The sequence below is a fragment of the Notolepis coatsorum genome, assembly GCF_963971535.1.
Source record: "Notolepis coatsorum genome assembly, chromosome: 5".
NCBI classification, from domain to species: domain Eukaryota; kingdom Metazoa; phylum Chordata; class Actinopteri; order Aulopiformes; family Paralepididae; genus Notolepis; species Notolepis coatsorum.
In genome coordinates, this window is record NC_140169.1 from 129,966,080 (window position 1) to 129,993,579 (window position 27,500).

At 47.6% G+C, this 27,500-nt stretch overlaps 1 protein-coding gene across 2 annotated transcripts in view; it reads left to right on the forward strand.

The window, feature by feature from the left end:
* Nucleotides 1–27,500, forward strand: part of kidins220b (kinase D-interacting substrate 220b) — a 69,817-nt gene that overhangs the window by 7,778 nt on the left and 34,539 nt on the right. For both annotated transcript variants that reach the window (XM_084314916.1, XM_084314917.1), the window contains exons 10-19: nt 1,203–1,301; nt 2,617–2,715; nt 4,015–4,192; nt 4,699–4,863; nt 5,489–5,668; nt 6,035–6,200; nt 13,923–14,074; nt 22,280–22,569; nt 24,456–24,596; nt 26,844–27,081. In XM_084314916.1, the coding sequence (XP_084171042.1) occupies nt 1,203–1,301; nt 2,617–2,715; nt 4,015–4,192; nt 4,699–4,863; nt 5,489–5,668; nt 6,035–6,200; nt 13,923–14,074; nt 22,280–22,569; nt 24,456–24,596; nt 26,844–27,081 (1,708 nt within the window). The remainder of the gene's footprint in view (nt 1–1,202; nt 1,302–2,616; nt 2,716–4,014; nt 4,193–4,698; nt 4,864–5,488; nt 5,669–6,034; nt 6,201–13,922; nt 14,075–22,279; nt 22,570–24,455; nt 24,597–26,843; nt 27,082–27,500) is intronic.

A 27,500-nucleotide genomic window follows, 5' to 3' on the forward strand; every position in this document is an offset into this window, starting at 1 on the left:
ACTGTACACAAAGCATAATCCGTGCCTGGGAAGGCGGGCTGTCGTCGGTAGAATAATCCGGTATGCAGGTCCACTCGCTCGTCGGCTCTGGGGCTCCTCGGATGCAGTCTCACATGGGGTCGACCATCCTGGATAAGCAGCCAGTTCTCTGCCCGAAACGATGGGGTACTGACTACGATAGTATTCTCACCGCACGAAGCACTACATATGAATAGACTATTATTAGCTTAATAGACTACGTCCAACTCGACGATATAGTGCCAAATATGACTATTCAAATATTAATATACACGATGTCTCAATACCGATGGTAGGCCGAACTTGGCCTTACTCCCACACGTGGCGTCGCGGGGAGGCTTTACGTCTGTCACTCTATTGGAGGGTAAGAAACTGGACTGAAAAAGGAAGTCCTACTTTAGTAGCGCAGTATATATACGCACTATGAACAAATAGTACCGTTAGTGGTGCGGTAGCCAGATTCCTACGCGGAACTAGGACTTGTTCGTACATGTTGAGCGGTACGTTTGAACTGGGTCTGGGGGGTATGGCAGCCTGGCACCAAGGTCTCGACCAATAGTAGAATGGAGACTATTATGGGATGTTCAGTAGGCTAGAATGGATATTCAATGCATATTGTACAATGAATATACAAGGGATATCAAGGAATATTAGAGAATATACAAATACAATTAAATATATATATACAAATAAATATATATATTCGGTTTAATCTGGCCCTTCACAACAATATTTGTTTCTCTGGCCGAACTAACGTTAACGTTATTAACTTATTAATCCCGCGGCCGCACTTTATTTAAAAACAGCCAATCAAATCCCCATCAATGGAAAATTAACCCGCCCATACCCATGCTGATTGGTCCTTGTGCAAGACTAGAAAGCGGGGATCTTTGATTAAACACCTGCTATCAGAAGAATAGACAGTCAGAAAAAAAGTTTTTACTTTAACTTTTTAGTACCTAAGTACATTTAAAAGTAGAAACTTTTTTACTTTTACTCAAGTGTGTTTTTAGCCAGATACTCTGACTTTTACTTGAGTAAGATTTTGAGACGGTACCCATACTTTCACTTAAGTATAATTTCTGGGTACTTTTTACACCCCTGCGCCTACGTAAACTAGAGGTACCGTAACAAAACCATACAGACAGACGACAGTGTTAACCCCTCACGACCCTTCTGTGCAGGACAACAAGACGGCCCTGTACTGGGCTGTGGAGAAAGGCAACGCCACCATGGTGAGAGACATCCTGCAGTGTAACCCCGACACGGAAAACAGCACCAAGGTGAGAGACACACGCCGACGTCTACAGTACATCGCAGTTAGAATTCACGTCAGACACAGTCACACGCCTCCTCGTCCGCCAATCGCGGTTGTACTATCTCAAGCCCCGCCCTCTTCTCTTGATCCTCCCATCACAAGTCCGAGGGAAGGAACAGTTGTGATTGGAGGATCACAACGAGGATTGGTGGGTTCCTCTGCATATAATCCTTTTTACATACCTGTAGATACTATATCTATATCTATTAGGGATGCTCGATATTGGCTTTTTTACCTATACCGATATTGTCCAACTCTTAATTTCCGATACCGATATCAACCGATACCGATATATGCAGGGTTTCCCCCCCCCAAAAATTGAATAATTTCAGGTAATTAACATTACATATCTCTTGTTGTGGAATTAACACAACATTATGCATACTTTTGACAATAAATAAAATCAGAATTTGTTCTTACTTGCTTGCCTGGGTAAATAAAGGTTATAGAAATGTAATTTTTCTTTTTTCTTTTTTTAACCGATACCGATATTTTCCGATATCACATTTTAATGCCGATATCGGCCGATAATATCGGTAGGTTGATAATATCGGACATCCCTAATATCTATACATATTCCTTACCTACTCTTACTAGTTATACTGCTGGGCAGTATGACTTACTAGCATAGAGTCTTTATACCTGTATTACTGTAAATAACAATACTATAATACTGTACATACATCTGATTATCATTATTACTCAGTAGTACTCATTTATATACTCCAGTTTAATCACCTGTACATTGTAGATTGTTATTGCACTTTACTGTTACATTTGCACTCTGGTTAGATGCAAAAACCTTTTTTCGTTGTACTGTAAGTTTCTTGTGCGAATCTAATGAATCTAATCAAGAAAAGAGGGTCGGGGCTTGAGATAGGTCCATTCCTCCACGTTAGCCTACAATATAAACACTGCAAAGACCGACTGCACTGAGTTTAAAATCAAACATGTGAAAACAGCTGCCAATCGGTTGAGATAATGTCACTTGTTTCAGAGCAGTTTGGCTTGTTTCACGAATGTTTTCAAAACAAGCAACAATATCTTGAAACAAGTGGTGTGGTCTGCTTTATTTCAGGATCCTTTCATTCCAGAAATGTATTGGAACAAGATGACCTGCATTGTATTGAACTCTTAACCCCATCGAAACAAACAAATAAAACGCTAATAGACTGCAAAGATGTAACTACTTGATAAAATAGAGATTTTCTTTGCCGCTCTCTTAACCCTTTGGTAGTGTGGTAGTGAAAGGGTTAATATCTGTCACGCTCTCTCCGTAGGACTCAGAGACCCCTCTGATCAAGGCCACGAAGATGAGGAACATTGACATAGTGGAGCTGCTGCTGGATAAAGGAGCTAAGGTGTCTGCTGTGGACAAGGTACGGTACGAGTGTTATTATGTCCCTTATTATGTTCACCCATGACAACTTTGTTTCCCTCCACGAACGCATGAAGTGTGTATAATGACTATGAGTATAATTATTATAATAACTATAATATACGCTGCCACAATAATAGCGCACCGATCCCAGTCGCGCGCCTATGGCCTTTTGGCAGGAAGTAAAGTGCATTTTGGATACATCTTTTTTTTATTATTATTATTATTATTATTATTATTATTAAAACATACGTTTTTAATTTAAAAGTTTAGTAAATTTCATGATTTACACAGTGAAAATCCCCATTTTAAATAATGTATATTAGTTATATTTATTAGTAAAATAACACCATAGCACAGCCATTAGCCTTTTCATGTCATGCACCCGCAAGAGGGCTCTCGCGCACCACAGTTTGGGAACCACTGATATAGAGAGATGAAAACAATACGTTATTTCGATTGATATGAATTGGATAATGCAGGGCGAGCCGTTAATATAGAGAGATGAAAACAATACGTTATTTCGATTGATATGAATTAAATAATGCAGGCTGTTAGTAGAGGCAGGACTAGCGAGCAGGCTGCAGGCTGTTAGTAGAGTTGGGCGTGCAGAACTGGTGTAGATAAGGGGGGTAGATAAGGGGGTCGTAACTAGCGTAGGTCAGTGGCCAATCAGAGCGCAAAACTCGAACGCGGAAGCATGAATTGTTTGGGCTTCGAATAGACGCACCCTGTTGTGTCTCTAGAGAGCGGACACTCCTCTCAATCTAACCCTGTTGTGTCTCTAGAGAGGGGACACTCCTCTCAATCTAACCCTGTTGTGTCTCTAGAGAGGGGACACTCCTCTCTCAATCTAACCCTGTTGTGTCTCTAGAGAGGGGACACTCCTCTCAATCTAACCCTGTTGTGTCTCTAGAGAGGGGACACTCCTCTCTCAATCTAACCCTGTGTTGTGTCTCTAGAGAGGGGACACTCCTCTCCATCTAACCCTGTTGTGTCTCTAGAGAGGGGACACTCCTCTCAATCTAACCCTGTTGTGTCTCTAGAGAGGGGACACTCCTCTCTCAATCTAACCCTGTTGTGTCTCTAGAGAGGGGACACTCCTCTCAATCTAACCCTGTTGTGTCTCTAGCGAGGGGACACTCCTCTCACTCTAACCCGGTTGTGTCTCTAGCGAGGGGACACTCCTCTCAATCTAACCCTGTTGTGTCTCTAGAGAGGGGACACTCCTCTCAATCTAACCCTGTTGTGTCTCTAGAGAGGGGACACTCCTCTCAATCTAACCCTGTTGTGTCTCTAGAGAGGGGACACTCCTCTCCACATCGCCATACGCGGGCGGAGCCGCAGACTGGCGGAGCTCCTGCTGCGTAACCCTAAAGATGGCCGCCTGCTGTACCGCCCCAACAAGGCCGGCGAGACGCCCTACAACATCGACTGCAGCCACCAGAAGAGCATCCTCACCCAGATCTTCGGGGCTCGTAAGCGCGTTGGTTCAAATTAAGAGCTAAAATATTCCGTTTGTGGAAAAAATCGTCAGATTAATGTTGAATCGGAAGAGTCATTTGAAGTTCCCGCAGGGTACCCCCCCCCCCCCCCCCCCGTCTCTCGACGCCGCATTCTTTTACTTTTAAAACAACATTGTTCAATATTACACTTACTGTACACTTACTGTAGATGTCTGTAGATTTGTACTGTATATTTTATATTAGAATCTATATACATAACATAGGAAATGTAAATCCCGGACCGTATTTTATTCTCAGGCTTATTTTATTCTTCATTCTTAGGCACATTTTTTATTCTTATTCGTGACTTTGTTTTGTCTACCTAAATGTTTACTGTTTACTGTGAGTGATTTGTAGTGCCAAATTTCCCTCTGGATGAATAAAGTATTTCTATTCTATTCTATTCTATTCTATTCTATCCTATTCTATTCTATTCTATTCTATTCTATTCTATTCTATTCTATTCTATTCTATCCCAGGCCACCTGTCTCCCACCGAGTCTGACGGAGACATGCTGGGCTATGACCTGTACAGCAGCGCCCTGGCCGACATCCTGAGTGAGCCCACCATGCAGCCGCCCATCTGTGTGGGTCTGTACGCGCAGTGGGGCAGCGGCAAGTCCTTCCTGCTCAAGAAGCTGGAGGGTGAGGAGCACAGTCTGCCTGCCGCTCAGAGTCCTGTTCACAGGCAAAACACGGGGACGGAAAGCCTCTCGTAACCCTAACAACATAATAACTAGATATCATATCTATAATATCTAATAACAGGGTTCTCGCACAAGGTCCTTGAAGTGCTTAAAGTGCTTGATTTCTGACCAAAAAAAGTCAAGGCCTGAAATTCCTTGAAAACAGCCCATCTTTTAACAAGGTGCTTAGAACATCCTTGAAATTAAAATCAACCATTCGCATTGAAAGTTTTGTTCATCCATGATACAATTGTTCTGAATCAAGATTATTATTTTTTTTTATTTAAAGTGTAACTAATTGTCGGAAATTGGTTTTAAGCCATAAATATTGGATCCGATTTGTTTTCTATAAAAACAGCATTTAAAAGTGAATTCTATCCTTTTAAATGCCCGTTTAAAATGAAAAATAGTGCTTGGGAAAGTACTTGAAAGTCCTTGAATACAATTTTGCAATGTCTGTGGGAACCCTGTAATAAGATACATATCTATACAGCTAGATAGATTCATTTGATTCTTAGAGCACCGTTGTTGCCACTAACCTAACTCTGTTGCTTTCTATCCCCCCCCCCCTCGCCATTCCTCAGATGAGATGAAGACCTTCGCGGGTCAGCAGGTGGAGCCCTTGTTCCAGTTCTCCTGGCTGGTGGTCTTCCTGACCCTGCTCCTGTGTGGCTCCGTAGCCCTGGTGCTGGGATTCACGGTGGACCCCAAGCTGGCCATGGCCGTCTCCCTCAGCCTGCTGGCCCTGCTCTACCTGTTCTTTGGTAAGGCCGTCTCTTCCTCCACCATCAATCCATCCATCCATCATCGCCCCCCTTGATAACGTTTCTGATATGCTGCAGACAAGATGTAATTCTCAAGTTTAACAATAGAGGGCAGTGTAACACCAATATTAAGGATGGGTTGGGGTTTAACTTCATCTAAGATGAGTTCTTAGAGTTCAGAAAAACTCAATTTAAAATGAGTAAATCTCGATTTTAAATGATTATCCGTAGCTGTGTTGTACATTAGGTGTTTCGATGACCGATTGGATGACCTTCCTGTTGAACGGATTGTATTCTAGACTATACCGTGTAAGACACTGCTCCTCTGATTGCCTGTTCTTGATGAGCTGCTGTCCTCCTCTGCAGTGGTGGTGTACTTTGGAGGGCGTCGCGAGGGCGAGAGCTGGAGCTGGGCCTGGGTGATCAGTACCCGCCTGGCGCGCCACATCGGCTACCTGGAGCTGCTGCTCAAGCTCATGTTCGTCAACCCTCCTGAGCTGCCGGAGCAGACCACCCGCGCCCTGCCCGTCAGGTGACTCCCCCAGTCCTTGAAGGGCCACGCCGACATTATGGGATATGTGCTTACCGTCTTCTCCAGGGTCAGACAGGAAGATAGATACCAATTTTCCTCTCTGTGTGTTCAGTAGGAAGCTATCCGGCTGCAAGCTAGCCTATTTTAGTAAAAAATGATTAAACAATGGAAGCGGATACACACACCACTAGCCTAGCTTAAAACTCCGGGAGAGGTGTTTTTGGCCAACAGCTAGGCTGGTGGTCCATATCCGCTTCCATTCATTTGTGCTAAGCTAGGCTAGCTTGAAGAAATCGGTATCTATCTTCTTGTCTGACTCTGGAGAAGACAGTAAGCGCATTTCCCAAAGTGATCCTCCTCGAGAGAGTAGTCCGGAAGAAAAATAAAACGACGAAAGTCCACGCTTACGATCAGAATGGGACAATTCACATACAGTGTGTAGGGACAAAAAGACATACAGGGGACAGCAAGATATCAGGGGACAACAGACTATACCAGTACCTATCACTCTCCACGCATTTAACACTAGTTACTTCAGGTTTAGCAGTAGTTAACACTAGGTACATCAGGTTTAGCAGTAGTTAACACTAGGTACATCAGGTTTAGCAGTAGTTAACACTAGGTACATCAGGTTTAGCAGTAGTTAACACTAGGTACATCAGGTTTAGCAGCAGTAGTTAACACTAGGTACACCAGGTTTAGCAGTAGTTAACACTAGGTACATCAGGTTTAGCAGTAGTTAACACTAGGTACATCAGGTTTAGCAGTAGTTAATACTAGGTACACCAGGTTTAGCAGTAGTTAACACTAGGTACATCAGGTTTAGCAGTAGTTAACACTAGGTACATCAGCTTTAGCAGTAGTTAACACTAGGTACATCAGGTTTAGCAGTAGTTAACACTAGGTACATCAGGTTTAGCAGTAGTTAACACTAGGTACATCAGGTTTAGCAGTAGTTAACACTAGGTACATCAGGTTTAGCAGTAGTTAACACTAGGTACATCAGGTTTAGCAGTAGTTAACACTAGGTACATCAGGTTTAGCAGTAGTTAACACTAGGTACATCAGCTTTAGCAGTTGTTAACACTAGGTACATCAGGTTTAGCAGTAGTTAACACTAGGTACATCAGGTTTAGCAGTAGTTAACACTAGGTACATCAGGTTTAGCAGTAGTTAACACTAGGTACACCAGGTTTAGCAGTAGTTAACACTAGGTACATCAGGTTTAGCAGTAGTTAACACTAGGTACATCAGGTTTAGCAGTAGTTAACACTAGGTACATCAGGTTTAGCAGTAGTTAACACTAGGTACATCAGGTTTAGCAGTAGTTAACACTAGGTACATCAGGTTTAGCAGTAGTTAACACTAGGTACATCAGGTTTAGCAGTAGTTAACACTAGGTACATCAGGTTTAGCAGTAGTTAACACTAGGTGCATCAGGTTTAGCAGTAGTTAACACTAGGTGCATCAGGTTTAGCAGTAGTTAACACTAGGTACACCAGGTTTAGCAGTAGTTAACACTAGGTACATCAGGTTTAGCAGTAGTTAACACTAGGTGCATCAGGTTTAGCAGTAGTTAACACTAGGTACACCAGGTTTAGCAGTAGTTAACACTAGGTGCATCAGGTTTAGCAGTAGTTAGCACTAGGTACATCAGGTTTAGCAGTAGTTAACACTAGGTACATCAGGTTTAGCAGTAGTTAACACTAGGTACATCTGGTTTAGCAGTAGTTAACACTAGGTGCATCAGGTTTAGCAGTAGTTAACACTAGGTACATCAGGTTTAGCAGCAGTAGTTAACACTAGGTGCATCAGGTTTAGCAGTAGTTAACACTAGGTGCATCAGGTTTAGCAGTAGTTAACACTACAGTAGGTACATCAGGTTTAGCAGTAGTTAACACTAGGTACATCAGGTTTAGCAGTAGTTAACACTAGGTACATCAGGTTTAGCAGTAGTTAACACTAGGTACATCAGGTTTAGCAGTAGTTCTGTATCGTTAGTGGCTTAGCTTGGCATCGCCTTCTGCACTATCTCGCGTACGTGCACGCGTACTGAATAAACCACAAATGTACCTCTAATACCAGTATTAGTCTGACCACACCCCTCATCAGCTTACCTTCATAAGCAGGTGTGTGGTCACCTGCTCTCCTCCTTCTCGCTTTCACCACAAGGAAGAGGTGCCTCGGTAGATCCCCACACTTGACACCATGATGGAAGAAATTGGATTAGGAACAGCTTGGGAAACAAGGATACGTTGACATCATATCTTTATTTTCTCTCTCACTATTTTCGAGAAAATACGGCGATATTGTCTTCGTACTGGAGTGTCTAGAAGATGATGATCATTCTACAAACCCTCCACCGGTTTTCGTATTGGGAGCACGCCGCTGCATGCTTCTCAACTGCAGTTCCTTGCTGTGTTTGTTGGGGTGAAACCTGTCAGGCCACAGCTGAACTGTCGGACATGCCGCTGTTGTGAGGAGCGGTGCGTTCCAGGTTGGGTGAGTAGTGTTTGCTGGCGGGCTCCACTTGTCTGTTAGTGCTATGGGGGCTACTAGACAAAGTTTATGGAAACCGGCCCCAGGCTAGGGTCCTTTGTTTAGCCGTCTAGGCGACAGAAGGCCTTGGTCTGGCGACCATTATAGTTTTAACTAGTGGGCCGCGACCATTGACACTGGTGATCCCTGTGTGTTCTGGACGAGTGGATTCTCTCTGTCACCGTGTTAAGACCCCATCTTTCATATCCAAATGAGAGTATTCCTTCACGAGGGGATATGTGCATGTAATGTGCGATAGCGGCAGATTCATGTTCAAAGTCAGCTATACAGGCCAGTTGGTACTGTGCTGATTCCGCCGGACGTGTTATTGTCACCGTTGTGAAGCGGTGTTGACGTCTTGTTTTCTCTTTTCTCTTAAAAAGTGAGGAGGGTTCAGAACGGCGGCCTGTCTGGGTGAGTGTTATGTCATTGTTTACATGTTCATAGCTTACGGTTAGCCGGTCGGTGGCCTGGCGCGGGGTAGCTTAGGCTTCTCGCGCGCCGCCGGGAGCTCGCTCCTGATCGCGTGCGTCGTAGATCGGCGTCTCGCGAGCGGAAGCGATAGCACCCGGACGGTTGGAGCAGCCGTTAGCTTGATGCTATTCTGTTGAACGTGCTTTGATTTTTAACATGTTTTACACTCTTGACCACGACGTCATCTTTGACAGGGGATGTTCGTCAACCCTGCCTGAGCCTAGACGGGGATTGCGTCAACAAAGAGGGCTGTGTTCTACGGTGGCTTATGACTGCACTTCGCTGATCTGCGTTCCGGGCAGGTACGGGGTTGGCCAGACCCTCATAACACGTCTTCTGGTTTTACCTTGCTAAATGTATTGTGAATGACGGTGTTTTTTCCCAAAACGTGTGTTGTTGCAATGCATTTGAGATACGTTGCGGGTTGTGTGTGAGCTGTTTTTGTCACTGGCAGTAGCTTCTCTGTGCAGGTCGTGATGTATTGATCTGGTTGTTGTGTGAGAAACATCATGGTGTTTATGTGTACCGTGTACTCACTACTAAGGCAACTAACCTATGAAGCTATGCTTGGTGACGAGTGAGTAAAAGAATGTTCTTTCTCAGACTGTAATGACAATGGACAGTGAGTTCACACATTAACAGGTTTTCCTGTTTTAACTGGCCGTATTGAGGGTAAAATAGGAGGATTGTGTTTTTCCCCCCCCGGTTCCCTGGGGACTTTATCACCTCCTATCAGACATGTTGTGCATTAATTGTGTCTTTTGTGTGGTAGGGATACGATGTAACTCTCAGCTTGATTGCTGAGGTTGTGCTAAATCTGCTGGAGAAACTTATTTCCTAAAGGGAAATTGGTTTGGTTGCTGTCATGTGTGTTTAGCAAGGCCTGTGGTCGATACTAATCAAGAATGATGTATTCTCTCATTGTGATGATGATGGGTTGTGTGTGTCATGTGACCTACAACTGGGTTGTACTGACCACAGAAGCACATGTGTATGTTGGACCGGGGTTCTTAGAGCCCTCTCTATTCTGTGTTTTTCCTTAGTAAAAATCAGATAGCAGGTTAGCTCGTGCGCTGTGTGGAGCTGTGAAACGCTTCATAGAGCTGACTATGACTGTGTCATATTCTCTTTTTGTCGTTACGTCGTATCATGGGTGTGGGGTCGTAAAGGGGTGAACTGGTAACCTTTCCTCTCCCCATTGTTCTGTCGGTCAGGGGTACACCCCCTGTCCTTCAAGGTTCCCGTCACGTGGCGGTTCGGCACGTTACGGGGGGGGGGGGGGGGGGGGGGGGAGGGAGTTCCTGGTCCCACGGCCTGGTATATTGGGCGTGTGCACCGCAGGAATTCCCCCGCCATAGAGTACGTCACCGTGCGCGTCTCTGTTGGTAGGACTTCCGTGTGCTGTTCAGGTCCATGTGATGGATCTGTTTTCAGGGGGGGTGGTCAGGGCTCCTCCTCACCAAGCGCCTACTCAGGCCTTCTGTGAGTTCGGACTCCTTCTTCCATGTGATCCATGTGAGGAAGCCTCCATCAGAGTACAGAGCCTTCCTCCTCAGATTGTCAAAGTGAGTGGACCCTCTAGAAGGGTCCTTTTCTATTGTATGTATATTCGATTCAATTCGTTTATTGAGTGTGTATGGGTTCGGTGCCTCTTCCCCGGAGGCCCTAAAACCAGTTTTTTACATGGCTCAAGGTGCAATATATTCTTTTCAATCTGTACAGCTCGCGTGGGAAGTCTCTCTGGGGATCCCCGTCTCTTTCCTATGGGAGGGTGGTGGGATGTAAAAATGTGAACATTTTTTACCCCGGCTGTGTAGACTGGGATACATACTGTTGATGCTTCCTTCTTTCTATTCCAGAAGTGTTGGAGTTAGGGAGTGTCACACCCCTCTTGTCGTTCCCCTGGGCGCCTTGGGGATTCAATGGCAGGTCTAAATAGCCTGTTCATTGATGGGGGTGTGTCCCGACGCACGTATAGTGCTAGCTCGCTGTAAACAGGCGATTGACTGGCACGCCTTAGTTGCTTGTGGTTGAAACAGCGTTTTTATAAAGCAACTGAGATGGGGGTTTTTCCTCTTCCGGCGACCACATCCCATGACCTGGGTGGGTTGTCGACGGATCCTCGTTCATGTCTGGGGGATGATGACGGGATGGATCTGAACATATGTAGTGGGGTCTCACGCCCTTGGGGTGGGCCACCAGGCGCGGTTCGTCCCGACGTCTGGGTGGCGCCTTCTTTTCATGTTAAGATCAACACGCATATCTGCCCTTTTCCTGGGGCATGTCGGCGTGGTTAGGGCACGGGACTGGTTCTGGTCACGCTGGTCCAGATCAGTTGAACCCGTTGTCCGCCGGGGATGCAGATCTGCTGTTCTGGTACCCTGAGGGACTTGGGCTTTTTTCAGGGGGAAAAATGCCAGGTCGGTCTGGGTGTCACAGGGTTAAGCGCTATGGAGACCCTGGTTGGGTATGTTTTTACTCAGCACTGTCGTCATGGCTTACAGCCATGCCATTCTGTACGCGCTCGATCTCGTCGGATCTCGGCCGCTACACAGGTTGGTCCTGGTTAGTACTTGGTTGGGAGACCGCCGGGGAATACCAGGTACGGTGTGCTTAGGGGCTGGTTCTCCATTGTTTTTCGCTCCTCTCTCACGCATGGCGAAGAGGGGCCTGTGGGGGTGGTTTTTTGACCTCCTCTGGTGACCCTGTGCTTCCCGTACCGCCAGGCCCGGTCCGAAGTGATGTTTGCGACCCGTAGGCCTGGGTTAACCCTTTTTGGAAACTGAAACACTTGTACTGCGGTATAGCCGGTGTATACCCGCAGGTGTGTTTTGGAGTTTTTTCTTGAGGGGTTATAGGAACAACCACCGCATTGGGTAACACCGAGGTGGTTGATTCCCTGGTGTGTTGGAGCAGTGTCAACTCCCGGGTTCACCGGTTGAGGGTGCCCCTGCACGTTCATGACGTCTGCCAATCGTGTCAGCCTTCTCTGCCTCGACCCCTCTGGGTGGGGGTTGTTAAATGGAGGCTTGGTCATGCAACACCGCCAGCTTACGCTCCTTCCGCCGGGGCGGCTGTGTTCAGCTGTCCCCTCTGGCGCCTGTCTCGTCCGCAGTCTCCAGGCTAGGGTTAACAGCCTGTTGCCTGGTTTTTCCCCGGTGCGCTGCCTGCTTCCGTTGGTTAACCTTTTTTGTGTGCTTACGGCCATGCTGACTGCCTATTCTGCAGGGTCAGTGTGCCAGGCGGTGTACTATTGGGGGGACGGGGCCCGCTCGGCTTACTGGCCTGGTTGGTTCCGCCTGGGAATACCAGGTGCAGTAACTGAGGGGCCTTTGTCCGAATACGCTGGCGATGTGGGGGGCGGGGCACTACGTGCCCACCTGGTGGGGTCTTGATGCTGGCATCATGGACTTCTCCGGGCCCCCATTCCAGGGAGTCCAGTCCTTTTGGTGGGTCTGGGTCTTCCTTCGTGCTCCGCTGCTACGGCCTTGCCACGGGGTTGGGTTTGCCCTTGACCCCGTGATTCTGGGGGCAGTAACGAGGTTGTTCCTCCGTTCGTTCCCGGGTGGCATGCGGGTTGTGCGTGTGTGTAGTCGTGGGTCAAGCCACGGTCTGCTCACCCTGTGCGTTGAGTTGCTTGAGTGCCTCTTCGCACGGTCGGGTCCGTCGCCCTCCCGTGACGTCCCTAATAGGGGGGCTACCCTCCATTAGGGGGGGTCGGGGGGGCTCGGCCCTCCCTGTTCTGATGGTTTTGGGGGGCTGTCAGCGGGGTGTATTTGTCAGCCAAGTGGCTCCGCTTGGCCTCCCTTGTGCAGAAGGCGATGCCAAGCTAAGCCACTAACGATACAGAACGTTAGGTTATGACTATAACCAAGTTCTGTTAGTTAGGGGCGATGCTTGGCATCGGACGCCGCTGCAGCCCTTGTCCTCACCTTGTGGTGAAAGCTTGGGAAGGAGGAGAGCAGGTGACCACACACCTGCTTATGAAGGTAAGCTGATGAGGGGTGTGGTCAGACTAATACTGGTATTAGAGGTACATTTGTGGTTTATTCAGTACGCGTGCACGTACGCGAGATAGTGCAGAAGGCGATGCCAAGCATCGCCCCTAACTAACAGAACTTGGTTATAGTCATAACCTAACGTTAACACTAGGTACATCAGCTTTAGCAGTAGTTAACACTAGGTACATCAGGTTTAGCAGTAGTTAACACTAGGTGCATCGGGTTTAGCAGTAGTTAACACTAGGTACATCAGGTTTAGCAGTAGTTAACACTAGGTACATCAGGTTTAGCAGTAGTTAACACTAGGTACATCAGGTTTAGCACTAGGTACATCAGGTTTAGCAGTAGTTAACACTAGGTACATCAGGTTTAGCACTAGGTACATCAGGTTTAGCAGTAGTTAACACTACAGTAGGTACATCAGGTTTAGCAGTAGTTAACACTAGGTACATCAGGTTTAGCAGTAGTTAACACTAGGTACATCAGGTTTAGCAGTAGTTAACACTAGGTACATCAGGTTTAGCAGTAGTTAACACTAGGTACATCAGGTTTAGCAGTAGTTAACACTAGGTACATCAGGTTTAGCAGTAGTTGTGACTGTGGAGGGAATGCGATGAACAGAAGCCACCCAGGATCCTCGGTCAATAAGAGGATGTGTTGAACATCATATCTGAATGCAATCCTCTCCTTCCATCCTCCGACCCTCCAGGTTCCTGTTCACAGACTACAACCGTCTCTCCAGCGTGGGAGGGGAGACCTCCATGGCCGAGATGATCGCCACCCTCTCCGACGCCTGCGAGAGGGAGTTTGGCTTCATGGCCACCAGGCTCTTCAGGGTCTTCAAGACTGAAGAAAGCCAAGGTAGAGAACGCATGGAAGGTTGTTATCATGAACCTGAATGGATACAGAACCGGGTAAATCAAATCAAATCACATTTATTTGTAAGACCCGACAACACACGTTAATGTCCCCATGGGCCGGACACGTCTTCTTTAAACAAGTCAAGAAGAAACATCACAATAAGTCAAGAACAAAACAAGAACACCATAAAGTCCAATTTCTTTTTAAATAAATGCAAAATAAATGCAACACTCCCAGACATACCCCATGCGAAGGTAAGGAAAAACTCACTAAAACCTAGCAATAGGAAAAAATTCACCACAGGCAATGTGGAGGAGAGAAACCTTAGAAGGGCCATTCAAGGGGGGATCTCCCTTCTTAGATGTCGGTGATAGTAGTGTTGCAGTAAAACAGGTGAACAGTTGGTAAGCATGCACTCATAAGTGTAATGAAACGCCGATAAGTGCATGCAATAGCAACTGAACATTAACGATTAAAGATAGAGCTAATAGCGGATCTATTTGAGGCAAAGGGGCGGCGCAGAGAGGGTCGCATCCTCCCGGTCTTCATCACGGGACGTCCAACACTCCGGTCATCACTCCGAGACAGCCACTCACAGGGAGACGGGACAGGCGTTAGACAGTTCGCGTGATTGTGATGGGCGGACATAGCAATAGATACATGTAGTAAGCATATTATGTGAATAGAATAGAAGTACTTAACCCAGCATTGAACTCCACGTCTAAACCACGTTGACAGACCATGGACAGAAGACGGGTATCGTAGGGTATCATGGTAATAATTACCTTTGGTAAACCTTGTGACGGCCTCCACAGACCTTTGGCGATGTTGTCATGGGAACGAGGCGCCGTTTCATGTGTGAACATGAATGTTCAGCACAACGGCTGCTGCTCATGCACTGGTTTCCATGGCAACATCATCGGAACATTCTATACCGGCTATTTCAAGGTATACCAGACAAAATGACCTTTCCAAGAATGTAATTTTAATTGGAATGGCCATTCGGTCAATTACATTTCTATGCTGTCATGGCTGTATTTTGTCGGAACGTTTCACAGTCAACTTCTCAGGGATTAAGAAAAACAACCTCGTTTTCAGATCGACACCCGTGTGTACAATGGGTTCTGAATGGATTTCATGGACTCGAGGGTCATAATAACACTGGCTCACAACATAGGAAATGTGTTTGAAAATTGGAGCCACAATGTTTTCACCCAAGAGCAGTGATACAGTACATCTTACAGTAGAGAGGATGCAGACAAACAGGCTGGAGCAGGTGCCAACGCAACACACAAAGAAGGATATGTATTGTAGACGGCTGGCAGGGAAAGCCATAGATATATATATATGAGTCATCTAGTCTTTATATCTATGGGGAAAGCCACAACAAGAACAGGCTGACAGCCAAGCTGAAAACTCATAATAGCAGGAACAAACAGGGGAAGGCTAGAAAAGGCAGGTAACATGGAGCAGCAGACAAAACACGTAGGAAAGACTGTACACCTAGGAATATAAACCTACAATGACTAATGATCAGACAAACTGAACAGGGGAGAGCAAACATGAAACACATGGAGGGAAGGACAAGCTGAGAACACCTGGGTGATTACAAACAAGGAACAGCTGGTGAGACACAAACAAACAAAGAACTACGAAACATAGACAGTGAATGCAGAATATTCCAAAGGACAGGAGTGATAGTGAAGAGAGATAGTGACAGGAGAGATGCAGATGGTGAGATGAGAGGGGCAGATAGAGACAGGAGAGGGGCAGATAGAGACAGGAGAGGGGCAGATAGAGACAGGAGAGGGGCAGATAGAGACAGGAGAGGGGCAGATAGAGACAGGAGAGGGGCAGATAGAGACAGGAGAGATGCAGATAGTGAGATGAGAGGGGCATATAGAGACAGGAGAGGGCAGATAGTGAGATGAGAGGGGCAGATAGAGAGATGAGAGGGCAGATAGAGACAGGAGAGGGGCAGATAGAGACAGGAGAGGGGCAGATAGAGACAGGAGAGGGGCAGATAGAGACAGGAGAGGGGCAGATAGAGACAGGAGAGATGCAGATAGTGAGATGAGAGGGGCATATAGAGACAGGAGAGGGCAGATAGTGAGATGAGAGGGGCATATAGAGACAGGAGAGGGCAGATAGAGACAGGAGAGGGGCAGATAGTGACAGAAGAGGGGCAGATAGAGACAGGAGAGGGGCAGATAGAGACAGGAGAGGGGCAGATAGAGACAGGAGAGATGCAGATAGAGACAGGAGAGGGGCAGATAGTGACAGGAGAGATGCAGATAGTGAGATGAGAGGGGCATATAGAGACAGGAGAGGGCAGATAGAGACAGGAGAGGGGCAGATAGAGACAGGAGAGGGGCAGATAGAGACAGGAGAGGGGCAGATAGAGACAGGAGAGGGGCAGATAGAGAGATGAGAGGGGCAGATAGAGACAGGAGAGGGGCAGATAGTGACAGGAGAGATGCAGATAGAGACAGGAGAGGGGCAGATAGAGAGATGAGAGGGGCAGATAGTGAGATGAGAGGGGCAGATAGAGACAGGAGAGGGCAGATAGTGACAGGAGAGGGCAGATAGAGACAGAAGAGGGGCAGATAGAGAGATGAGAGGGGCAGATAGAGACAGGAGAGATGCAGATAGAGACAGGAGAGATGCAGATAGAGACAGGAGAGGGGCAGATAGAGAGATGAGAGGGGCAGATAGTGAGATGAGAGGGGCAGATAGAGACAGGAGAGGGGCAGATAGAGACAGGAGAGGGGCAGATAGAGACAGGAGAGGGGCAGATAGAGAGATGAGAGGGGCAGATAGAGACAGGAGAGGGGCAGATAGAGACAGGAGAGGGGCAGATAGAGACAGGAGAGGGGCAGATAGAGACAGGAGAGGGGCAGATAGAGACAGGAGAGGGGCAGATAGAGACAGGAGAGGGGCAGATAGAGACAGGAGAGGGGCAGATAGTGACAGGAGAGGGGCAGATAGAGACAGGAGAGATGCAGATAGAGACAGGAGAGGGGCAGATAGAGAGATGAGAGGGGCAGATAGTGAGATGAGAGGGGCAGATAGAGACAGGAGAGGGGCAGATAGAGAGATGAGAGGGGCAGATAGAGACAGGAGAGGGGCAGATAGAGACAGGAGAGGGGCAGATAGAGAGATGAGAGGGGCAGATAGAGACAGGAGAGGGCAGATAGAGACAGAAGAGGGGCAGATAGAGACAGAAGAGGGGCAGATAGAGACAGGAGAGGGGCAGATAGTGACAGGAGAGGGGCAGATAGAGAGATGAGAGGGGCAGATAGAGACAGGAGAGGGGCAGATAGAGAGATGAGAGGGGCATATAGAGACAGGAGAGGGGCAGATAGAGACAGGAGAGGGGCAGATAGAGTGATGAGAGGGCAGATAGAGACAGGAGAGGGGCAGATAGTGACAGGAGAGGGGCAGATAGAGACAGGAGAGGGGCAGATAGAGAGATGAGAGGGGCAGATAGAGAGATGAGAGGGGCAGATAGAGACAGGAGAGGGGCAGATAGAGTGATGAGAGGGGCATATAGAGACAGGAGAGGGGCAGATAGAGTGATGAGAGGGCAGATAGAGACAGGAGAGGGGCAGATAGAGAGATGAGAGGGGCATATAGAGACAGGAGAGGGGCAGATAGAGACAGAAGAGGGGCAGATAGAGACAGGAGAGGGGCAGATAGAGACAGGAGAGGGGCAGATAGAGACAGGAGAGGGGCAGATAGAGACAGGAGAGGGGCAGATAGAGACAGGAGAGGGCAGATAGAGACAGGAGAGGGGCAGATAGAGACAGGAGAGGGGCAGATAGAGAGATGAGAGGGGCAGATAGAGACAGGAGAGGGCAGATAGAGACAGGAGAGGGGCAGATAGAGAGATGAGAGGGGCAGATAGAGACAGGAGAGGGGCAGATAGAGAGATGAGAGGGGCAGATAGTGAGATGAGAGGGGCAGATAGAGACAGGAGAGGGCAGATAGAGACAGGAGAGGGCAGATAGTGAGATGAGAGGGGCAGATAGAGACAGGAGAGGGGCAGATAGAGACAGGAGAGGGGCAGATAGAGAGATGAGAGGGGCAGATAGAGACAGGAGAGGGGCAGATAGTGACAGAAGAGGGGCAGATAGAGACAGGAGAGGGGCAGATAGAGACAGGAGAGGGCAGATAGAGACAGGAGAGGGGCAGATAGTGACAGAAGAGGGGCAGATAGAGAGATGAGAGGGGCAGATAGAGACAGGAGAGATGCAGATAGTGAGATGAGAGGGGCATATAGAGAGAGGAGAGGGCAGATAGAGACAGGAGAGGGGCAGATAGAGACAGGAGAGGGGCAGATAGAGACAGGAGAGGGGCAGATAGAGACAGGAGAGGGGCAGATAGAGACAGAAGAGGGGCAGATAGTGACAGGAGAGGGGCAGATAGAGACAGGAGAGGGGCAGATAGAGAGATGAGAGGGGCAGATAGAGACAGGAGAGGGGCAGATAGAGAGATGAGAGGGGCAGATAGTGACAGGAGAGGGGCAGATAGAGAGATGAGAGGGGCAGATAGAGACAGGAGAGGGGCAGATAGAGAGATGAGAGGGGCAGATAGTGACAGGAGAGGGGCAGATAGAGAGATGAGAGGGGCAGATAGTGACAGGAGAGGGGCAGATAGAGAGATGAGAGGGGCAGATAGAGACAGGAGAGATGCAGATAGTGAGATGAGAGGGGCAGATAGAGACAGGAGAGGGGCAGATAGAGACAGGAGAGGGGCAGATAGAGACAGGAGAGGGGCAGATAGAGAGATGAGAGGGGCAGATAGAGACAGGAGAGGGCAGATAGAGACAGAAGAGGGGCAGATAGAGACAGAAGAGGGGCAGATAGAGACAGGAGAGGGGCAGATAGTGACAGGAGAGGGGCAGATAGAGAGATGAGAGGGGCAGATAGAGAGATGAGAGGGGCATATAGAGACAGGAGAGGGGCAGATAGAGTGATGAGAGGGCAGATAGAGACAGGAGAGGGGCAGATAGAGACAGGAGAGGGGCAGATAGTGAGATGAGAGGGGCAGATAGAGACAGAAGAGGGGCAGATAGTGAGATGAGAGGGGCATATAGAGACAGGAGAGGGGCAGATAGTGAGATGAGAGGGGCAGATAGAGACAGAAGAGGGGCAGATAGTGACAGGAGAGGGGCAGATAGAGAGATGAGAGGGGCAGATAGAGACAGGAGAGGGGCAGATAGAGACAGGAGAGGGGCAGATAGAGACAGGAGAGGGGCAGATAGAGACAGGAGAGGGGCAGATAGAGAGATGAGAGGGGCAGATAGAGAGATGAGAGGGGCAGATAGAGACAGGAGAGGGGCATATAGAGACAGGAGAGGGGCAGATAGAGACAGGAGAGGGGCAGATAGTGAGATGAGAGGGGCAGATAGAGAGATGAGAGGGGCAGATAGAGACAGGAGAGGGGCAGATAGAGACAGGAGAGGGCAGATAGAGAGATGAGAGGGGCAGATAGAGACAGGAGAGGGCAGATAGAGAGATGAGAGGGGCAGATAGAGACAGGAGAGGGGCAGATAGAGACAGGAGAGGGGCAGATAGAGACAGGAGAGGGGCAGATAGAGACAGGAGAGGGCAGATAGAGACAGGAGAGGGGCAGATAGTGAGATGAGAGGGGCAGATAGAGACAGGAGAGGGGCAGATAGAGAGATGAGAGGGGCAGATAGAGACAGGAGAGGGCAGATAGAGAGATGAGAGGGGCAGATAGAGAGATGAGAGGGGCAGATAGAGACAGGAGAGGGGCAGATAGAGAGATGAGAGGGGCAGATAGAGAGATGAGAGGGGCAGATAGAGAGATGAGAGGGGCAGATAGAGACAGGAGAGGGCAGATAGAGAGATGAGAGGGGCAGATAGAGACAGGAGAGGGCAGATAGAGAGATGAGAGGGGCAGATAGAGACAGGAGAGGGGCAGATAGAGACAGAAGAGGGGCATATAGAGACAGGAGAGGGGCAGATAGAGAGATGAGAGGGGCAGATAGAGACAGGAGAGGGGCAGATAGAGACAGAAGAGGGGCATATAGAGACAGGAGAGGGGCAGATAGAGACAGGAGAGGGGCAGATAGAGAGATGAGAGGGGCAGATAGAGACAGGAGAGGGGCAGATAGAGACAGGAGAGGGGCAGATAGTGACAGGAGAGGGGCAGATAGAGACAGGAGAGGGGCAGATAGAGACAGGAGAGGGGCAGATAGAGACAGGAGAGGGGCAGATAGAGACAGGAGAGGGGCAGATAGAGAGATGAGAGGGGCATATAGAGACAGGAGAGGGGCAGATAGAGACAGGAGAGGGGCAGATAGAGACAGGAGAGGGGCAGATAGTGACAGGAGAGGGGCAGATAGAGACAGGAGAGGGGCAGATAGTGAGATGAGAGGGGCAGATAGAGACAGGAGAGGGCAGATAGTGAGATGAGAGGGGCAGATAGAGACAGGAGAGGGGCAGATAGTGAGATGAGAGGGGCAGATAGTGAGATGAGAGGGGCAGATAGAGACAGGAGAGGGCAGATAGTGAGATGAGAGGGGCAGATAGAGACAGGAGAGGGGCAGATAGAGACAGGAGAGGGGCAGATAGAGAGATGAGAGGGGCAGATAGAGACAGGAGAGGGGCAGATAGTGACAGGAGAGGGGCAGATAGAGACAGGAGAGGGGCAGATAGAGACAGGAGAGGGCAGATAGAGACAGGAGAGGGGCAGATAGTGACAGAAGAGGGGCAGATAGAGACAGGAGAGGGGCAGATAGAGACAGGAGAGGGGCAGATAGAGAGATGAGAGGGGCAGATAGAGACAGGAGAGGGGCATATAGAGACAGGAGAGGGGCAGATAGAGACAGGAGAGGGGCATATAGAGACAGGAGAGGGGCAGATAGAGACAGGAGAGGGCAGATAGAGACAGGAGAGGGCAGATAGAGACAGGAGAGGGCAGATAGAGACAGGAGAGGGGCAGATAGAGAGACAGGAGAGGGGCAGATAGAGAGAGGAGAGGGGCAGATAGAGACAGGAGAGGGGCAGATAGAGAGATGAGAGGGGCAGATAGAGACAGGAGAGGGCAGATAGAGACAGGAGAGGGGCAGATAGAGAGACAGGAGAGGGGCAGATAGAGAGATGAGAGGGGCAGATAGAGACAGGAGAGGGGCAGATAGAGACAGGAGAGGGGCAGATAGTGAGATGAGAGGGGCAGATAGAGACAGAAGAGGGGCAGATAGAGACAGGAGAGGGGCAGATAGTGACAGGAGAGGGGCATATAGAGAGATGAGAGGGGCAGATAGAGAGATGAGAGGGGCAGATAGAGACAGGAGAGGGGCAGATAGAGAGATGAGAGATGCAGATAGAGACAGGAGAGGGGCAGATAGTGACAGGAGAGGGGCAGATAGAGACAGGAGAGGGGCAGATAGAGACAGGAGAGGGGCAGATAGAGACAGGAGAGGGGCAGATAGTGACAGGAGAGGGGCATATAGAGAGATGAGAGGGGCAGATAGAGAGATGAGAGGGGCAGATAGAGACAGGAGAGGGGCAGATAGAGACAGGAGAGGGGCAGATAGAGAGATGAGAGGGGCAGATAGAGACAGGAGAGGGGCAGATAGTGAGATGAGAGGGGCAGATAGAGACAGGAGAGGGGCAGATAGAGACAGGAGAGGGGCAGATAGAGACAGGAGAGGGGCAGATAGAGAGATGAGAGGGGCAGATAGAGACAGGAGAGGGGCAGATAGAGAGATGAGAGGGGCAGATAGAGACAGGAGAGGGCAGATAGTGAGATGAGAGGGGCAGATAGAGACAGGAGAGGGGCAGATAGAGACAGGAGAGGGGCAGATAGTGACAGGAGAGGGGCAGATAGAGACAGGAGAGGGGCAGATAGTGACAGGAGAGGGGCAGATAGTGACAGGAGAGGGGCAGATAGTGAGATGAGAGGGGCAGATAGAGACAGGAGAGGGGCAGATAGAGACAGGAGAGGGGCAGATAGTGACAGGAGAGGGGCAGATAGTGAGATGAGAGGGGCAGATAGAGACAGAAGAGGGGCAGATAGAGAGATGAGAGGGGCAGATAGAGACAGGAGAGGGCAGCTAATGCATCTCGAAGGTGATTAGCAGCAGTGCTGGAGCTTCATCTCTTCATCTGTCCCTCCTCCTCCTCCTCCTCCTCCTCCTCCTCCTCCTCCTCCTCCTCCTCCTCCTCCTCCCAGGGAAGACGAAATGGAAGAGGACGTGCTGCATCCCCTCCTTCGTCATCTTCGTCTTCGTCCTGGCCTGTCTGATAACGGGCACGGCCCTGCTGGCCGTCTTCAAGGTGGACGGTGAGAACCAGACGGTGAACGCCGTGCTGATCTCCATCGCCAGCGTGGTGGGGCTGGTGCTGGTGCTGAACTGCAGGACCTGGTGGCAGGTCACCGACTCCGTGCTGAACTCCCAGAGGAAGAGGCTCCACAGCGCCGCCAACAGGATGCACAAGCTGAAGAGCGAAGGCTTCATGAAGGTACTTAGTTTAGTTTAGTTAGGATCCCCATTAACAACTGCTCTTCCTGGGGTGCTCTCAAAATAACATTACACATTCAAACATAAAATTGTATACGTCAGGGAGCTCCAGTAGCTCACCACGTACCGCGAGTGCTATTTCAGCGCCGTGGACAACCGCGCTCGCGCGGATCTGGGGCTGAGCGCGTTCGAATCCCGGACGGCAGCCGTGCCTTTCCCAGAGTGTCTTTCCCCCCATCTGAACCCTTTCAGCCTGCTTCTGTCGGTCGAACTTGACCAAGTATGAATGCGAAGAAAAAGCGATAAACGCTAAAAAGAACCAGCTGACTGGTCAAAGTTTAAAAAAAAATTGTATACGTCAGAATAAAACAATACTTCCACGCACATTGTACAAGCAACAACAAAGAATAATCACGACAGTAAAGATAGTCATGTGTCTGTCTACATGAATGCAGCTCCACAGAAGTGGAGAGGTCACAGAGGTCCCAACTCTCCCCTACCACCACCACACAAATGCCCTAATTTGGAGAAAAAAAAGTATATCATAAAATTATTTCTTTCTGTAAAATCGCTGTTCTCAATTTCCTTTTGAAACTTGTCTTACTGGTAATATGTGTTAGATGTAATGGCAGTTTGTTCCAGTTTGACATAGCTCTATACCAGGGGTCTCAAACTCAATTTACCTGGGGGCCGCTGGAGGTAGAGTGTGGGTGAGGCTGGGCCGCATCAAATATTCCACACAAAAAGGGTTTCAAGTATTTATTTAAATTTTTATGGAAATGTATGGTTGAAACATGCAAACGTTCAAACGCACACACACTAATACGCATTGGAGGCTTTTAACCAGGGCCAGACTGGGGAAATCATTCAGGCCAGGAAATATAGTGCGAAATATAGCCCCAGTCAGGCCACTTTTTAAGCGGGGGGTCCCCCACCAGGAGATTTTGTGTTACAAAGACTTAATTTCCTGCATTCTGGTGCAGGAATTGTTTTATTTGTACCCTTTAAATGCCAGTGTTTGTGATGACATGACTGCAAAAAAAAAAAGAAGAAATAAAAATCTTTTTTTGGGAAATCTTGTTTTCTTTTTTTTGGTGGAAATCATCTGGGGGGCCGCGACATATCATCCAGCGGGCCGCAATTAGCCCGCGAGTTTGAGACCCCTGCTCTATACATTACAGTTTTCTTTAATGACTTCGTTTTGGATAGTGGAAGCGTGAATCTTTCCATCGCTGCATGTCTGGTATTATAAACATGTTGATCTTGTGTATGTATCATCTGTGTATATAAACATATAGGCACTCTCAATGTACAGATATTTCTACCAAAGAGGTAGAAAAATGTAGAGGAGGAGCTACTGATACTGTCACCGGAGTAATCCTGTTAGGTGGTTTGTTTGGAGAAGAGAAACAGACCTGTACACTTGTGTGTTTCCTACGTGACATCGTCGTCCCTCTGCGAATTAATGTAATGATGGCACATGGTATGTCTAGTCCTTATTGAAGACCAAAGCATATTTGTGAATATTATTGTGAAACAAGAGAGATGTGCTTATCACTTCGTGGGACACAACTAATTCACTATTTTTTCTAACCCTTTCACTACCACACTACCAAAGGGTTAACCCTTTCACTGCGTCAATACTGAAGGTTAACCCTTTCACTGCCACACGACAAAGGGTTAACCCTTTCACTACCACACTACAGACGGTTAACCCCTTCACTACCACACTGCATATGTCTGTAGTGTGGTAGTGAAAGGGTTAATGTGGGCAGCCCATTCAAATGTATTTTCTTTTTAAATTGAATAACACATTTATTTAATTGTATTTAATAATTTTTTTATTGTATTTGATCACGTGTCCAACGGCATCCCTCTCTTCTCCAGGTGCTGAAGAACGAGGTGGAGCTGATGGCTAAGATGGCCAAGAGCATCGACGGCTTCACCCAGAACCAGACCCGCCTGGCTGTCATCATCGACGGCCTGGACTCCTGTGAACAGGACAAAGTGCTCCAGATGTTGGACACGGTAAGACTGTTTCTGCGTCACAGTTTTTATATCAGTCTGTACATTTATGCATGTGTTGTCTTATTTACTGCCATGCTTTCAATACCAATCAAGTAATTTTTTGGGGAAAAAGGCATTTTTTGCCAATAGGAAGAAAATTCAGTTATAGATTTGAAGAGTCATTACTAAACCATTTATCTTGTTACTTTGACATCACAATTGACTTCAAATGGATTGAAAAGGGTTAATGTGGTAAATGTAGTAAATGTTTGTTTACTAATGGAATCTTTAGTAAAAAAAAAACAGTACCTTCCTTAACTCCCTTTTTTAACATTGCATGATTTATTATGTATTATTATTATTTTGAACGTTTAAATATCAATATTATCTGGCCATCCTCACTAAAATACTATCAAACTGCTCTGACCTCATCTGGTCTTTCTCAAGACCCAATAGATGGGACAGTAATATGCATATTACACACAGAGAGAAATAATAATTGAATAATTCCCAGCATACAACCCTCACACCATCAATTAGAACCAGTACAATTATGTTAATTCAGTAAAAAAGAAAACAGCTAATTGTGGGATGTTAATGTTAGGAGTGTCATTCTTTCAGCTTCAGATGTATCATTTGATTTGTTATAACTGTTGTAGTGCAGCCTCTCTGAGCACAGCCATCTATCAGTATGTTGAAGGGGGCATGGCCTTCTGTTCATTGAAAGGAGATGTCAAGTTAGTAATTAGTGCAAAAAAGGAGGTAGGGACCGCACTCGGAATATCGTTGTTTTTATTTTCAAGTTGTTAAAGGGCACACTGATGAAGGCCGGATGGCTGAAAACGTTTTGTGCCCTTTAACAACTTGAAAATAAAAACAACGATATTCCGAGTGCGGTCCCTACCTCCTTTTTTGCATAATTAATGTTGGACTACGCACCTGTCTGAGCGCAGTGGTTACCCCCTTTTTTCTACCAAGTTAGTAATTAGTATCATAATACATGAAGCTTCCAAATGAAAACAAATACACGGGACCAGTGTGATCGGTTGCTAGTAGAATAACCATGTGTATCAGAACAAAAAAATATTTCTTAACTCATTGGACGCCAGTCACGATGATAGTCGGGTTAACTCGCCATCGCTTGAGCGCCAATCACGAGTATAGTCGGATTTTAATCGTTATTTCTTTTATTAGCGATATCCATTCATTTTCATCCATCCAGCCTGATGTTATCGTTGGGAATGGGTCTGAGCTCGCAAAAGGGCAAATACCACCCCCTACGCCTTCCGGCTGGTATTGCACTCCACTGGGAATGGTATAGTTTTTTTTCTGGGACGATCCAAGCCGTGAGGGCGTGGTTTAAATAATCAGGCGAGGTAACCTGATTTCAACGATAGATCTGCGAGGCTGCCCCCCCCCCCCCCCCTCATATGCAATGCTGTTGAACGTGGCACAGACCTCCGCGCCCAGTACTTCAAATGGCTATCAGATAATTGGATTATTTCTTTTGCATTACATCAGATACAAGGGGTAAGAACATATATAAATTTGATCATTGATCTGATATGTATTTCTACCCCGATCGACGCTGTATCTGTGTGTATGTGTGGCTGTTTTCCGTTGGGTGCAGGAGGTGGGGGGGGTGCCGCACTACGAGGGTTATTTCATGTATGCACGAGGAAGGACAATAATGATGATCTAGTGTTGATTTCAGGAAGATTCGATAATCAGCCAAAAAATCACAACGTGTTTTGTGCATTCCACTAAAGGGCTATTATCGCGTCTTTCTCTGGAATTACTAGAAATCACCAAAACTATACTCGCATTCAAAACGGTATAAAACGGAAATGTACCGATGAAAAAACAATCCGTTTTGTACATGTTGACTGCAAGCAACTCACTGATAATCGACGAGTGTATTAGACCATAGCCATAATTTAAGATATATTTTAAGCACTCGCAAATCTCCCAGTCCTCCCATTGATTAAAGCGGTGGCGCGCTAGCGCCCTCTCGCGCACTTAAGCGGTGGCGTCCAATGAGTTAATAAAAAATAAATGGCTTTGTTGTTATGACATTCCTCATTCCTTAAACCATTAATAAATACAAAAATACATTTTTCACTTCCAACCAAGAGAGACATTCATGCATTTTAGCAACATTTGTTCTTAATCCACAAGAAAGAGCAACACGTTAGGGAACACAGCTGCCCCCTACGTCCCCCGTTCACGCTTGTGGTCTCTGACTCCGGCCGTCGCTCCCTTCCCCAGGTGAGGGTCCTCTTCTCCAAGGGCCCCTTCATCTCCATCTTCGCCAGCGACCCCCACATCATCATCAAGGCCATCAACCAGAACCTGAACAGCGTGCTGAGGGACTCCAACATCAACGGCCACGACTACATGAGGAACATCGTCCACCTGCCCGTCTTCCTCAACAGCAGGGGCCTCAGCAGCGCCAGGAAGATGTGTGCCGCCGCGCCCGCCAACGGAGACGCCGGCGCCGACGCTGGTAGGCACACACGAGTAACCCTTTCACTACCACACTACAGAAGGTTAACCTTTCACTACCACACTACAGACGGTGAACCTTTCACTACCACACTACAGATGGTGAACCTTTCACTACCACACTACAGACGGTGAACCTTTCACTACAGACGCTGAACCCTTTCACAGGGTTCGCACAAGGTCATTGAAGTGCTTAAAGTGCTTGATTTTTTACCCAAAAAAGTCAAGGCCTGGAATACCTTGAAAACAGCAAATTTTTTAACAAGGTGCTTAAAAAGTCAGTGGAATTCAAATCAACCATTCGCATTGAAAGTTTTGTTCATCCATGATAAAACATTTCTGAATCAAGAAATGTTTATTTTTTATTTAAAGGGTAACTAATTGTCGGAAGTTTTAAGCCATAAATATTGGATCCGATTG